Genomic DNA, 16,161 nt, shown 5'->3' with positions numbered 1-16,161 from the left:
ACACATTAACAAGTCCAATACAGCAAATGAAAGATACACATCTTGTGAATCCAGTCAACTTGTCCGATTTTTAAAATGTTTTAAAGCGAAAACACCACATATATTTATGTTAGCTCACCACCAAATACAAAAAAGGACAGACATTTTTCACAGCACAGGTAGCATGCACAAAGCCAACCTAACTAACCAAGAACCAACCAAACTAACCAAGAAATAGCTTCATCAGATGACAGTCTTATAACACGTTATACAATAAATCTGTTTTGTTTGAAAAATTGCATATTTGAGGTATAAATCAGTTTTACATTGCAGCTACCATCACAGCTACCGTCAGAAATAGAACCGAAGTAGCCAGAGTAATTACAGACACCAACGTCAAATACCTAAATACTCATCATAAAACATTTCTGAAAAATCGATGGTGTACAGCAAATTAAAGACAAACATCTTGTGAATCCAGCCAATATTTCAGATTTTTTTAAGGGTTTTACAGCGAAAACACAATATAGCATTATATTAGCTTACTACAATAGCCTACCACACTACCGCATTCATTCATCAAGGCACGTTAGCGATAGCAATAGGCACGTTAGCGATAGGGAATAAACCAGCAAAATATATAAATTTTCACTAACCTTCATAAACCTTCATCAGATGACAGTCCTATAACATCAGGTTATACATACACTTATGTTTTGTTCGAAAATGTGCATATTTAGAGCTGAAATCAGTGGTTATACATTGTGCTAACGTACCATCTTTTTCCCAGAATGTGCGGATATTTTTATGACACTCCAACTATTCTGACCAAATAACTATTCATAAACGTTACTAGAAAATACATGTTGTATATACACTAGTTCTTAACCTGTTGAGGACAGAGGGCGCTGTTTTCACCCTGGGGGAAAATCGTGCCTAATTTAAACGGCCTCGTACTCAATTCTTGCTCGTACAATATGCATATTATTATTACTATTGGATAGAAAACACTCTCTAGTTTCTAAAACTGTTTGAATTATATCTGTGAGTAAAACAGAACGCCTTTTGCACAAACTTCCTGACAGGAAGTGGAAAATCTGAAATCGATGCTCTGTTCTAGGGCCTGCCTATTAATGTCCTTGATATTTATTAGTATAGATGCACTTCATACGTCTTCCACTTGATGTCGACAGGCAGTGAGACAAGAAATGGAGTGTGTAACTTGATCTGGTGTCAAATAAAAGCTTTCGGCATGACGTGTCACCAGTTTCCTGTTTTCTGGAGAGCGCGTGAAGGGACCTGGATTTGCCTTCTGATAAGCTGTCGTTATGGACGACTAATATCTCCGGCTTTGATTTTATTCGATACATGTGACAATATCATCGTAAAGTATGTTTTTTCAATATAGTTTTATTAGATTATTGAAATTTATTCGGGACGTTAGGCGTGTTGCGTTGTGTGCCTTTGTTCAGGAAGGAGAGCTTAGCGCCACTTTGCTAGCTTTCCGTGCTAATTGACTGGAGAAGAGTACAACATTCTGATGAAAGATCATCAAAAGTAGGACCCATTTTATGATGCTATTTCATATATCTGTCGAACATGTGAAATAGTCGTTTGCGGCCAGGTTTTGGGCAGGTTGACAATAACGTAAACTGCATATTGTAATGAAGTTATTTTTAGAATTCTAACACGGCGATTGCATTAAGTGGTAGGAGGGCTGTGAGCAAAAAATATGGTTGAAGTCGGAAGTTTACATAAACCTTAGTCAAATACCTTTCAACTCAGTTTTTCACAATTCCTGACATTTTAATCCTAGTAGAAATTCCCTGTCTTAGGTCAGTTATGATCACCACTTTATTTTAAGCATGTAAAATATCAGAATAATAGTAGAGAGAATGATTTATTTCAGTTTTTATTTCTTCATCACATTCCCAGTGGGTCAGACGTTAACATACTGAATTAGTATTTGGTAGCATTGCCTTTAAATTGTTTAGCTTGGGTCAAACGTTTCGTGTAGCCTTCCACAAGCTTCCCACAATAAATTGGGTGAATATTGGCCCATTCCTCATGACAGAGCTGGTGTAACTGAGTCAGGTTTGCAGGTCTCCTTGCTCACACACGCTTTTTCAGTTCTGCCCTCAAATTTTCTATGGGATTGAGGTCAGAGCTTTGTGGTGGCCACTCCAATACCTTGACTTTGTTGTCCTTAAGCCATTTTGCCAAAACTTTGAAAGAATGCTTGGGGTCATTTTCCATTTGGAAGATCCATTTGCGACGAAGCTTTAACTTCCTGACTGATGTCTTGAGATGTTGCTTCAATATATCCACATAATTTGTCGTCCTCATGATGTCATCTATTTTGTGAAGTGCACCAGTCCCTCCTGCAGCAAAGCTCCCCCACAACATGATGCTGCCACGCCCGTGCTTCACGGTTGGGATGGTGTTCTTCGGCTTGCAAGTCTCATCCTTTTTCTCCAAACATAACAATGGTCATTATGGCCAAACAGTTCTATTTTTGATTCATCAGACCAGAGGACATTTCTCCAAAAAGTACAATCTTTGTCCCCATGTGCAGTTGCAAGCTGTAGTCTTTTTTACGGTGGTTTTGGTGCAGTGGCTTCTTCCTTGCTGAGTGGCCTTTCAGGTTATGTTGATATAGGACTCGTTTTACTGTGGATGTAGATACTTTTGTACCTGTTTCCTCCAGCATCTTCACAAGGTCCTTTGCTGTTGTTCTGGGATTTATTGCACTTTTCGCACCAAAGTATGTTCATCTCTAGGAGACAGAACGCTTCTCCTTCCTGAGCAGTATGATGGCTGTGTGGACCCATGGTGTTTATACTTGCTTATTAATATTGTACAGATGAACGTGGTACCTTCAGGCGTTTGGAAATTGCTCCCAAGGATGAACCAGACTTCTGAAGGTCTACAATTTTTTTCTCACGTCTTGGCTGATTTCTTTTGATTTTCCTATGATGTCAAGCAAAGAGGCACTGTTTGAAGGTAGGCCTTGAAATACATCCACAGGTACACCTCCAATTGACTTAGGCTAATTGACATCATTTATCAGAAGCTTCTAAAGCCATGACATCATTTTCTGGAATTTCACAAGCTGTTTAAAGGCATAGTCAACTTAGTGCATGGTAACTTCTGACCCACTGGAATTGTGATAAGTGAAATAATCTGTCTGTAAACAATTGTTGGAAAAATTACTTGTGTCATGCACAAAGTAGATGTCTTACCCGACTTGCCAAAACTATAGTTTGTTAACAATACATTTGTGGAGTGGTTGAAAAACAAGTTTTAATGACTCCAACCTAAGTGTTTGTAAACTTCCGACTTCAACTGTATGTTGCTAAATGAGGAATCATTGTCATCAAATTCATTTTTTTTTTTTTTTTTAATTGGATACCGTGAGCTCCAAACCAAGCACTGTATTTTAATAATTGTGTCTAAATTACCAAAATTATGTGAATGGCACCCATTGCACTGGGATTGGAGGCAAAAGGTTGTTGTAATGAGAGGTTCAAATATATGTATATGTAGAGGGTCTGACAAACTATTGACGAATTAATGTCTGTTAACTCTACAGTAAAGTTCCTCACTAAACCCATGGGGTAATTCGTTGTCATGTTAACAGTACCATAATGGCTCGTATTGCTTATTTCATAAGGTTAGAAACTTGATATTATCTTTTTAATTTCATAGTGCCAACGTGTTGTTTTCCTACTGTAAAGGAAGTATGGTCATTGAACCCTGAGTAGGTCAGGTCTGATGTAGGTTTTGAAAGCAGTTTTGTATTCATTAATTCGGTTCATACTTGTTCAGCTCATCTGCATTCTCAAGTGGATAACCGTCTGCTCGTTGAGCTCCCTCCAGACGGAGCCACCGCCTCCCCACATGGTACTTAACCTAACACATTATCTACACTCTCTCACTACGCAATTTCACAGATTCTGATTCAAGAATGCCCGGTGTTAAAAAAGAAAAGTTCATCCTTTTTACCTCGCTCTGCCTTTAAGCTATATCCGGGGAACAATTATTAACTTTTTTACCATCTCCTGCACTTAACCGCCTGCGGTGTTGCCTTGCCTGGGCTGTAAAACCAACGGGTTCTGCATCAGAAGGAGACCCGAGTGGATTTGCAATTAAAAGAGCCTGCCTGAGATTGTCCTGTCCTCACCTCACGCCCCGGCCTGCTGCATAGCCTACTAGCTTTATATCAGCACTAAACTCATAACTACCATCGATAACAACATGCTCAACACTGCTTTGTCCTGCCTTGGTAATGGACAGCCAAATTGTGTATTGGATTAGGCCAAGCTAATCAAAGCAGCAGATCTATGATGAATTGGATGTTATTGATTAGGACATGGGTCTTCAATGCCACCAAGAGCACCATGATGATAACATCTCCTATTTACCAAACAGGCTGATGAATCACAGCCACAGATAAGAGGCGCTACAATGCCCTTGAGTTAACCAGACTTGGAGGAGGGAGGAAAGCTCAGCGGAGAAGAGGAGAGGAGGGGAGGAGGGAAGAAGGAGCGGAATGGAGAGAGGAGAGAGGAATGGGGGAGTGGAGAGCGGAGAGGGCAGGGCAGGGGTGAGGACAGTGGAGGGGAGAAGCTCAGATTTGGTCACAGACTAAAGACAGCCAGTGAGTTGAAGTAGTAAGCTGAGAATGTACTGTCACTAAGTGCTCCTCATGGAACTTTTCCTTTCTATTAACCTTCCTACCTCTTAGGAAAAGCAACTTATCTGGCACAATTTGTCCATGATTAAATGTCTATGGTAATATCAGCAGCAGTGAGAATTCAGTTCAGACTGCACTGGTGTTTTAAACCATGGTTTGGAGTGTGTTCACTAGAGATAACCACAGACAGCTGTGCTGAGGCCTCTGGGATGAGGCAGGGTATTGTCAACCTGTCAATAATTTATTTTTTGATAGGGTCAACATGCCTATACATAATTGAACAGCAGAGAGATTACTGGGAAAAGCATGTCACAGTTGCCTCCGATTTACATCGAGTGCTGCAAGCGATAATGTGTTCTTATAGGTTTAAAATTGATAAATGATTGGATTGGCGTGCTCTCTCCATATTTACATGAGCCTTTTGCTTAGTTCCCTATATTAATTCCCTATTTTTGTTAATGGCTTACCACTAAGAGTGGAGAGCATTGTCATCTTGAAGACCTTACTGCCTCAATGAATTGGGGAAATACGCACCAGGTTCCGTGTCAGGGAAATATTGGTCCCCAGGGTGTTTGTTTGGTGGAAACTGGTCCACTCCCTCCCATATGTCTGAGACTAGCGAATCATCACTTGTCTCACAGGGTTACCGTCCCAAATGGCACTCTATTTAGTGCACTACATTTGACCAGGAGCAATAGGGCTCTGCTCAAAAGTAGTGCACTATATAGACAATAGGGTGCTCCCGAGTGGCGCAGCGGTCTAAGGCACTGCATCTCAGTGCAAGAGGTGTCACTACAGTCCCTGGTTTGAATTCAGGCGGTATCACATCCGGCTGTGATTGGGAGTCCCATAGGGCGACGCACAATTGGCCCAGCGTCGGCCGGGTTTGGCCGGGGTAGACCGTCATTGCATTGTAAATAAGAATTTGTTCTTAACTGACTTGCCTAGTTAAATAAAGTTTAAACCAAAATAAAGATTTGGGACACCATCACAGGCACTTTGTACTGGAGGAGGGAGGGATCTACAAGGAGGACATATCCTCAATACTGATTAGTTAAAGCAGCCTGTGGAGCTATGTATACAAATTCATTACAAATGAAAAGCTGAAATGTCTTGAGTCAATAAGTGAACATTTGCTTAACAAGTCACATAATAAGTTGCATAGACTCACTCTGTGTGCAATACTAGTGTTTAATAACATGATTTTTGAATGACTACCTCTTCGCTGTACTCCGCACATACAATTATCTGTAAGGTCCCTCAGTCGAGAAATTAATTTCAAACAAAGATAAAACTACAAAGACCAGGGAGGTTTTCCAATGCCTCGCAAAAAGGGCACCTATTGGTAGATGGGTAAAAACAAAAAAGCAACCATTGAATATCCCTTTGAGCATGGTGAAGTTATTATTAGGCTTTGGATGGTGTATAATACACCCAGTCACAACAAAGATACTGTCGTCCTTCCTAACTCGGTTGCCGGAGAGGAAGGAAACTGCTCAGGGATTTCACCATGAAGCCAATGGTGACTTTAAACCAGTTACAGGGTTTAATGGCTGTGATAGGAGAAAACTGAGATTGGATCAACAACATTGTAGTTACTCCGCAATACTAACCTAAATGACAGAGGGAAAAGAAGGAAGCCTGTACAGAATAAAAAATATTCCAAAACATGCATCCTGTTTGCAATAAGGTACTGGAGTAAAACGTCAAAACATTTGGAAAATAAATTAACTCTATATCCTGAATACAAAGTGTTATGTTTGGGGAAAATCCAACACATCACTGAGTATTGTACCACTCTTCATATTTTCAAGCATGGTGGTGGCTGCATGATGTTATAGGTAGGCTTGTCATCGGCAAGGACTAGGGAGTTTTTATTGTTGATAGAAACGGAATAGTGCTAAGCACCGGCAAAATCCTGGAGATAAACCTGGTTCATTCTGCTTTCCAACAGACACTGGGAGATGAATCCACCTTTCAGCAGGAAAATAACCTAAAACACAAGGCCAAATCTACATTGGCATTGCTTACCAGGACGACATTGACTGTTCCAGAGTGGCCGTGTTAAATTTGACTTCAATTTACTGGAAAGTTTATGGCAACAATTTAAAATGGCTGTCTAGAAATGATCAACAACCAACTTTACAGAGCTTGAAGAATTGTTAAAATAATATTGTGCAAATGTTGTACAATCCAGGTCTGCAAAGCTCTTAGACACTTACCTAAAAGACACACAGCTGTAATTGCTGTAAAAGGTGATTCATACATGTATTGACTTAGGGGTGTGAGTACTTGTGTAAATGAGATATTTCTGTATTTCATTGACAATAAATGTTCTTTCTAAAACAGGTTTTCACTTTGTCATTATGGGGCATTGTGTGTGATCACATTTTAATTCCGTCTGTAATACAACAAAATGTGGAATAAGTCAAGGGGTATGAATACTTTCTGATGGCACTGTAAGTATTTATGATGTTATGGATGGACTGCTCCTTTGTATTTGTATTTATTAAGTATCCCTGTTACCTGTTGCCAAGGCAGCAGCTACTCTTCCTGGAGTCCAGCAACATTAAGGCATACAATTTAAAATATTACATGACATTACATTTCATAACACTTTTCACAACACATTAAGTGTGTTCCCTCAGGCCACTACTCTACAACCACATATCTACAATACAAGATCCATGTGTATGTGTGTGTAGAGTGCGTATCTTATCATGCGTGTGCCTGTACCTGTGTGTGTCTCTTAACAGTCCCCTCTGTTCCATAAGATGTATATGTATCCGTTTTTTTTAACTGATTCTACTGCTTGCATCAGTTACCTGATGTGGAATAGAGTTCCATGATGCTGTTAAGATCTATGCTTCCCACTACCATCTTTTGTGTTTTTAATTAAGCTAGAAACCTTAGATGCTACATACATTTGTTTTACTTATGAATTAATTATACCCATTGATTCTTGAAGAATATAACTTATTAACTGTCATACCCCCATCAAAACCCTAAATATAACCTTGTTTTACTCCAATGTTTGTAAACAATGTAAATCTGAACAAACACTTTATGGCCTCAACATGGTTAAAACTATAATTTTGATATCACGGATGGTCAGTGCTTGCATCCATAGTTCTGTCTATGAATGGTTACATTTTACCAAAACAGAGGCAGGGTGTCTGCTTTGTTATTGTTTAAATGAAAGATTCTAGCTTTAACTTTTAGTTTAAATCTCCTTCCTTATCAGGTGTAAATAGTCAATATGCTGAAGGGAATCACACACAAATGGGCCCCATATAGACCCATATATTCCATTAGGACTCAATGCCCACGGATTGGAGAAACATCACTGACCTTTCTTGTTGAGTCTGTGCATAGTGAATGTTATCGTTGGTGAGCAGTGAGCAGACAAAGTCGTTGCTGTCTCCTACATAGATTGGAGGCACATGGAGAGTGGCAGGTCCTGGCCGGCCTGGGCACTATGGGGGAAGAGAGGCCTGAGAATAGCAGATAAACAACCCCGGTGGTCACACAGACACACACACCTGCCAGGAAACCCAGCTGCGTCTAATTCCCTGACCATGTTACCTTCCCTCTGCCCTTGTTCACTTCCCTTCATGGAACTCACTGAGACAACTGGGTTGGTGTAAGCAATAGCTCCGCTAGCACTTAGTTTTACACCATATTAGTTTCACATAATATCCAGGCTTGTCAGATCAGTGAAGGAGTGTAAATGAGGACAGATGGAAGGGAGCACATTTCTTGAATGAGACACAGGAGAGTCCAGGGGAACAACATCATACAGGCAGCATACAGGCAGCAAACAGGCAGCAAACATTCAGTGACACTATGCTTCCACCTCAGCACGGGCCTTGGCCTCACCACACACTCAACCCTCCTATATCAGGAGTGTTGCAATGCTTTTGCCACTCTGTAATGTCCACTAAAGCGAGGATTGATGTTATCTTTGCCCCATGGTTCCTTCGTGACTCCGTTAATGGGGTTGTTAACTGAATGTGCCCAGACAATACACTACACCTCACACACATACCGTACCTGTATATCATAGGCTCCTTAGAGGGGGGAAATACATTTTATTTGGTCTTACCTCAGGTTTCAGCTAGTCCGGTGCCGGTGGGTTGTGTTGTAAATGTCTACTTTTTTCATCACAGAAAAAGGAGCTTTACCTTTTTTGTTTGGATTACTATTCTGTTTTGACTTTCATGTCAGGCAGGACTGGGTTTATTGGGTGTCTGAAATTATTGACATCCTTGATAAAGATGAGCAAAAATGACTGTATAAAATAAATAATTCAAATCCTGAGATATATTGTAATTAAAATACTGAGCGATCCACTGATGTGCGTATCCGGAGTTCTATTTTCATGTCATTTGGACCAAAGCACAGGTTCCAATCCAAGTGCCAACTCAAACTTCATGCGTTTGTTGGACGACTTGAAAATAGAGCTCTTTACCACACACACCTATGAAACCCTTCTTCCATCGCCAACAGACAACAGTATGACATTGCTTATTGCTTTCCTTATCTACGCACAGATGGAGACAAAACCCAACATGCAAACTTCTCTTCCAACATTTCCTGTATGGGTGGGTGAGGTTTTAGTTATCTTTCCCCTATTGCAGTACAATGCCCTTTTTTATAGGTTTACTTACTAATTAGTTCTGCTTATAATGCCATTAGTGGTCTGTGTTTATTTTTCCAGACTTTTGATTTCATTTAAATAGGATATTATTTTGTGAAGATGTATAGAAGAGACTTGGCTCTGTCAGTGTAGGTGGCTGTATAATTAAAGAGTTAAACAGTGAACATTGGGCCTAATTGATGTGGCAGACAAAGGCCTCATCTGGATATACTGTAGCTGCCTCTCTCTGCAGCGGGAAATAAAAATGGTGCATTGTCAAGTAAATATGTCCCCAAATGCAGGTGAACATTCGGTAATTAAATATTTTGTCTAGTAGATATGTTTGTTAGTGTGTGTGTTTGTGTCTGTGGGCTGAGAATAAAGGGTATATGATTTCGTAATAGATGTTCTGTATTAATTATGCGATAAGTGCCTGTCATTGTTTTAGATGGGCCTTTTTTAGAGCAGTACCTGCCTTTTATGATCATCATTTATTTGTGGTGACATGACTGTGCTAATACGGTTTCTCTCCTCAGCTGAGAGGTGTTTTGTCCTTAATTGCACTCAGTGTTCACATGTACCATAGCTGCCTTGGTAGACTGGGATACTCACTTGCACGCACCTCACACACGCAATCAACCTCACTGCAGTAAGTCAGAACTCCTTAAAGTGCAACTGAATGCAAAAAATATAGACTCTGTGGCATTGATATTACTAAAACGTTTATTTAAGTGCCAAAACTAAATAAAAAGTTTAAGTAAGATCATTTGGGTCATAAAGTCTGTTTATTCTAAAACAGAGATTTGTGAGATTTGTTTAACTGAGGTCGCCATGACTTAAATTGTAAGGCCTGGGTGTCGGAGTGGAAGTCAAGCGCAGGCAACAGCAGGTGCAATAACCAAATGTTCTTTAATGAACATGTAGAAAACTAGGCCACCCAACTAACACACTGGGTGACCACTTAAACAACCCCAGACACGGGGAATACGAAAACAGTACAGCAAACACGATGCACGAAACAAACACCACCACTTACAAACAAACAATCCCGCACAAAGAAACGTGTATGCCGGCTGATTAAATAAGCCCAACTAATTAACCCTCATACAAAACAGGTGCGCCCAATAAACACATAGGGAGGGGGAGAAAAGGATCAGTGGCAGCTAATAGGCCGGTGACGACGACCGCCGAACGCCACCCGAACGGGAAGGAGAGCCTGCCTCGGTCGAAGTCGTGACATAAATGAGGGTTAGGTTTTGATTCCAATCCTACCCACACGGGACCACTGCCTGGCACAGTCTAATCATGGCTGGTAGTAATCAAATCATCCTGATCACAGCTGCCCGATGTGCTGCAGTGAAAGCTATCCAATTGCTCACCAGAATCAACCTACAACCCGCCCATTTATTTAGAGACAGTCTGGAGCGCCTCGGATTTATTTAGAAAACAAACGATACAAGATATTGTCGCAAATGTTATGTTGAAAGAATAAGAGTTTTTTTCTAAACGGCTTGGGTTTTCTCCAACTAAAACATCCTCACGCTCGTGAGCTAATCTTGCCATGACACACACAACTTTCATTGAAAGATGGCTACATTTAGAAAGCAGGAAATACATTACGGGCGAAGCATAGGATTCCCTGACCAATCACGTTCACACTGTCAAGAAGGACAAAAAACATTACTGCCTGGATACGACATAACACACCCATATCAAGCCACACCCCCAAGACACATCTAGTTCTTGTTAATGAGCACTGGAAAAGCGCAGGTGGAATCGGTAAGTTGAGCCCCTCTTTAATGTGGCAGATATTGATGCAGATTCAAATGATTGCGGTAAGATATGGTCAAGTACATCACCATACTTCTCTCTCATTTATGTGATCAACACTTATTGAAAGCAACAAGATTTCCACACACTCATTTTTTAAGCCAACCCTCCCTTGTGAACAACTTGAGCAGGAGGCAGAAAGTCTGGTGTTGACAGAGGCCAGTAACAGGCTCTCTGAGGGTGGGAGGATGTGTTAAAAGGGAATGCTCATTGGAGACATCAACATGCTAGCACACTGTGAAGTAGTGATGGCTAGTGCACTCCAGAGGACCTTTGACTTTGTACTACCCACCACCAAAGAGCCTTCCAGGGGATTCTGGAAGGGAAGTGTAGTTTAGGGCTTCTTTCCAACTGCACCGCAGGGAGACCCAGGGAAGAACCAGACCTGCAGGAGAGTAGGAGCAGGCATTGATGGGAATTGTAGTGGTTTGAAACACTACAGATAATTGTCTATGTAGAACATATTATGAAGAATAATCAGGTTTGAGCCAATGCAAGCCATGTTCCAGTATACAGATATATCCTTGTTCCAAATCTCACCTGTTTTTTCACGATGATCCAAGCCCTCTGAAATTCAAGTGGGATCCAGCCTCTCCCTATGTCATTCCTGTTGTCCAACTCAAGAAGCTGAACCATGGCAAGGCAACAGAGCAAGGCCATAGGGAGAGCAGATTAGCCTTGCTTTGTCCCCTCCAACTAGGCTCACACCACCTTAACCTCCATTCTCATTTTTAAAAAGCCAATAGCCATGACTTAAGTCTATATTTCTCTCTCTCTCTATCTCGTTCTCTCTCTCTCTCTGAATAATTCTGCCTTTTGGAAGGCTTAGTCACTGGGAGAGCCACTTGGATAAAGAATAAAGCAGAGTGGGGTGGAAGAAATCAGAGGTTTAGTTTAATAAGTCCTGTCAATGGTGTTCCGCCTGTAAACAAATAGGGGTGACAGATGATAGAGTGCCGAAGCTCGGGTCTGTCTCTCAGGCACACCACCTGTCCTGGATGGTTAGTCCTCAAGGAAATGTGCCCCTCAGAGAGACGCCAGAGAGTGCAGGACCTGCCAGCCTCCATTAGCATATTGCTCACAGTGTTTCTTTTTTGGGGGGATTATGTGCAGTCATTAGTCATGATTTTCTCTCCTGTCTCTTCACCCCAACTCTGTCAATTGCCATATCTCTGCAGGGGAATTTTGAATTATGTTTGTCTCACTAAGTGAAGTGCTGGTTGGCTGTAGTGGTGTTTTTTTTGTTCATCTCCAGAGTGGCATGCTCCACGTGTTCCAGTAGAATTCAAATTTGTTTGGAGGATAGCAGGGGACCGAGTTCCAACAACATTTTTGCTGTAAAATCTGTTTGGAGACTAACAGGCAGCTGAGGTTGTTTGTTAACATCCATACACTCCTTTCCTCACAGCCTCAACATTATGTAGGCTAGCTGATTTAGTTCTGAGTGGCATGATTGTTCCTATACATACAGCTGACCTTTAAATATGTATCTTGTTCTCTATCTTCAAGCAACAGCATTAATCTAGAGACATGTTCCTGCTGCTATTCAGTGTGGTGTTTAATTATTATGTATTCAAAAGTCTGAAATGCAGTACATGGTGTGCTGGTGTGACTGCCAACGAGCATGTTAGATTAGGCTGCATTTATTGTTGTGTGCAGGAGAGGAAACCCAGAGGAGAGGACGGGGTGCTGAGAAACTAGGGTTATGTCCCAAATGGCACCCTATTGCCTTGTGCACTGTATAGTTAGTTCACTGTGTAATAGCCCATACCGCCCTCGTTAAAAGTAGTTCACTGTGTAGGAAATCGGACGCCATTTGGCACGCAGCCTAGATTGGTATTTTTCTGTCCCAAGCCTCACACGTTACATCTTTTCTCTAATCCTGTGTTTGGGAGGGCTGCAGGCTATGGATGCTCTGAAAAGGAGGAAAGAAAACACATGACAGGTCCCTAAGCCCATGGCTCAGATTAAAAATGGAAGCCTTTATCAATACAGAACTATATAACAGGTCTGCAAAGATTTCAGCTGGGGAGGTTTATGTTGCGACGCTAAGAGGATTTCATAGGAAGACTCCATTGGTACGGACATGCTTTAATGTGTTTGTTCTAAAAATGTACTGGGTTTGAATTGTGCTTGCTATGCTTGTGTAACTATGGTTCATGCCAGGGGTACTCAACTCTTACCCTACGAGGTCCGGAGCCTGCTGGTTTTCTGTTCTACCTGATAATAAATTGAAACCACCTGGTGTTCCAGGTCTAAAGCGGTCCCTGGTTAGAGGGGAACAATGAAAAAATGCAGTGGAACTAGCTTGGAGGTCCAGTTGAGTTTGAGGGGTTTATACTATGTGTTATTATGTCAGGGTAACCTTTATTTATTGATTTATTTACCCCTTTTTTGTGATATCCAATTGGTAGTTACAGTCTTGTCCAATCACTGCAACTCCTGTAAGGACTCTGGAGAGGCAAAGGTCGAGAGCCATGCGTCCTCCGAAACACAACCCTACTAAGCTGCACTGCTTCATGACACACTGCTCACTTAACCCGGAAGCCAACCGCACCAATGTGTCGGAGGAAACACCGTCCAACTGGCGACCGAGTGTAACAGTATATCTTTAGTCCATCCCCTCGCCCCGACCCGGGCGTGAACTAGGGACCCTCTGCACACAGACACAAGTCACCCACGAAGAATCGTTACCCATCGCTCCACAAAAGTCACGGCCCTTGCAGAGCAAGGGGAACCACTACTTCAAGGTCTCAGAGCAAGTGACGTCACCGATTGAAAGGCTATTAGCGCGCACCACCGCTAACTAGCTAGCCATTTCACATCCGTTACACGAGTCAGCGTGCATGCGCCGCCACAGGGGTCGCTAGAGCGCGATGGTATAAGGACATCCCGGCCGACCAAACCCTCCCCTAACTCGGACTACGCTGGGCCAATTGTGTGCTACCTCATGGGTCTCCCCCGACACAGCCCGGGATCGAACCCGGATCTGTAGTGACGCCTCTAGCACTGTGATGCAGTGCCTTAGATTGCTGCGCCACTCGGGAGGCTGTCAGGGTAACTGTTATATCAGAGTTTTCCAACTCCAGTCTTCCAGTACCCCCAACAGTACATATTTGTGTTATGGCCCCAGACAAACACACCTGAATCAAATTGTCAACTAATCATCAAGCCCTTGACAAGTTGAATTGGGTATTTTTGTCCAGGGCTACAACAAAAATGTGTGCTGTTGCGGGTACTGGAGGACCGTAGTTGGGAAACACTGCTGTACATATAGTATTATTTTTGAAGCAGGTCTGATGTGAAGCGTGTTAGTGGGGATGATGATGCTCAAGCCAAGGGTGGGGGGCAGAGGAGAGGGTTGGGAAACCCTGCTCTAACCAACTTTTTTTGTTAGCAGTATTAGGCATTACACACAACATAGTGAGTCTTGGAAGGCTGCCTATTTCATCTATGATGCACTTTCAATATCCAAGCAGAGAGCCAGAGGACAGGGAGGACAGAATCACATTAGGCACTCACTGATTGGGGCAAAGTGTCAGGCCTCCTAAAAGCCTAATGTATTTTTACCACACTATTGATTTGTACTACCAGACAGCTATGTGTATAGTAAATATTTGATCCAGTCCCATCCCACTCTCCCTTAAAGATCTCTCAACAACAGTTAGGACACTCTAAGCACTCTAAGAACTCCAAGGACTGAGCACCAGAGGTCCTGTATATGTTCTCGGTACATTGTTTCTTTCTCCAAAGAACATTTGATCCAGACAGTAACATCACTTACTGGCTGTTTCTTTATTTAAATAACACTTAATCCAGACAGTAACATCACTTACTGGCTGTCTCTTTATTAAAAAAAACAAAACACTTGATCCAGACAGTAAAATCACTTACTGGCTGTGTTTTTGTTTAACAACACTTGATTCAGACAGTAACATCACTTACTGGCTGTTTCTTTATTTAAATAACACTTAATCCAGACAGTAAAATTACTTCCTGGTTGTTTCTTTATTTAAATAACAGTTGATCCAGACAGTAACATCACTTACTGGCTGTTTCATTATTTAAATAACACTTGATCCAGACAGTAAAATGACCTCCTGGGTGTTTCTTTATTTAAATAACAGTCGATCCAAACAGTAACATCACTTACTGGATGTTTCTTTCCCCCATGCAGGGCTGAAGGTGCGTGAGGTTTTGATCAACGTGTCCCGTCAACAGGTGGAAGACTTCCACGGCCCAGAGGACTACTGGTGTCTATGTGTGGCCTGGAGCCACCTAGGCACCTCCAAGAGCCGCAAGGCCACGGTCCACATTGCATGTGAGTAGCCTACTACAGTATGGTATCACCCATAGTAGTTTTTCCCAATCCTATTCCTGGGGACCCAAAGTGGTGAACATTTTTGTTTTTGTCCTAGCACTTTATTCTTGATTCAACTAACCAACTAACTAGTTTAATCAGGTGGGTTAATGCTAGAGCAAAACATAAAATGTGCACCCTTTTTGGTCCCCAGGACCAGGATTAGGAAACACTGACCCATAGAACTTACATGGTAAAATAAGGGTTACATTTAAAAAGAATAATGACCTGAAATGATATTCAGGTCAGTTATGCCATTGTGGGTGGACTGGTGTCATTTTGAGTGTCCCGGTGGGTTTACCAGTCAAATTTCCATGGTCAGAGTTTCTATGTCCGTTCTACTCATTATATTTATAAAGAACCTCAGTCTCACATTATAGCTAGTGGCCAAAACTGCACTGCAGGAGTAGATGGATAGAAAGCCGACGTGCAACTTAGCAAAAAAATGATCCCCCATGACATATACTTTTAAGTTTAATGGGCATTTTATGTATGAATATGTACTCATCAGCCATTGTAGTCTATCCTCCAAATAACCTTGGCAACCTGCAGACAGATGGAGTCAGGGAGGCAGGAAGGAAAGGAGACCACCTCCTGGTTCATTCAGACACGTTCCTCACTCCCAAGGTTGATGTCGTGTCCAAACTAAGGGCAGGG

At 41.8% G+C, this 16,161-nt stretch overlaps 1 protein-coding gene across 5 annotated transcripts in view; it reads left to right on the top strand.

Annotated features, from left to right (window-relative positions):
* LOC129826571 (netrin receptor UNC5D-like) overlaps nt 1-16,161 on the top strand; it is a 326,296-nt gene that overhangs the window by 229,572 nt on the left and 80,563 nt on the right. For all 5 annotated transcript variants that reach the window (XM_055887464.1, XM_055887460.1, XM_055887462.1 and 2 more), the window contains one exon: nt 15,322-15,465. In XM_055887464.1, coding sequence (XP_055743439.1) covers nt 15,322-15,465 — 144 coding nt within the window. The remainder of the gene's footprint in view (nt 1-15,321; nt 15,466-16,161) is intronic.

Source organism: Salvelinus fontinalis, chromosome 28, assembly GCF_029448725.1.
Source record: "Salvelinus fontinalis isolate EN_2023a chromosome 28, ASM2944872v1, whole genome shotgun sequence".
Taxonomy (NCBI): domain Eukaryota; kingdom Metazoa; phylum Chordata; class Actinopteri; order Salmoniformes; family Salmonidae; genus Salvelinus; species Salvelinus fontinalis.
The sequence above is the reverse complement of the archived record's forward strand: the minus strand, read 5'-3'. Positions and strand labels throughout refer to the sequence as shown.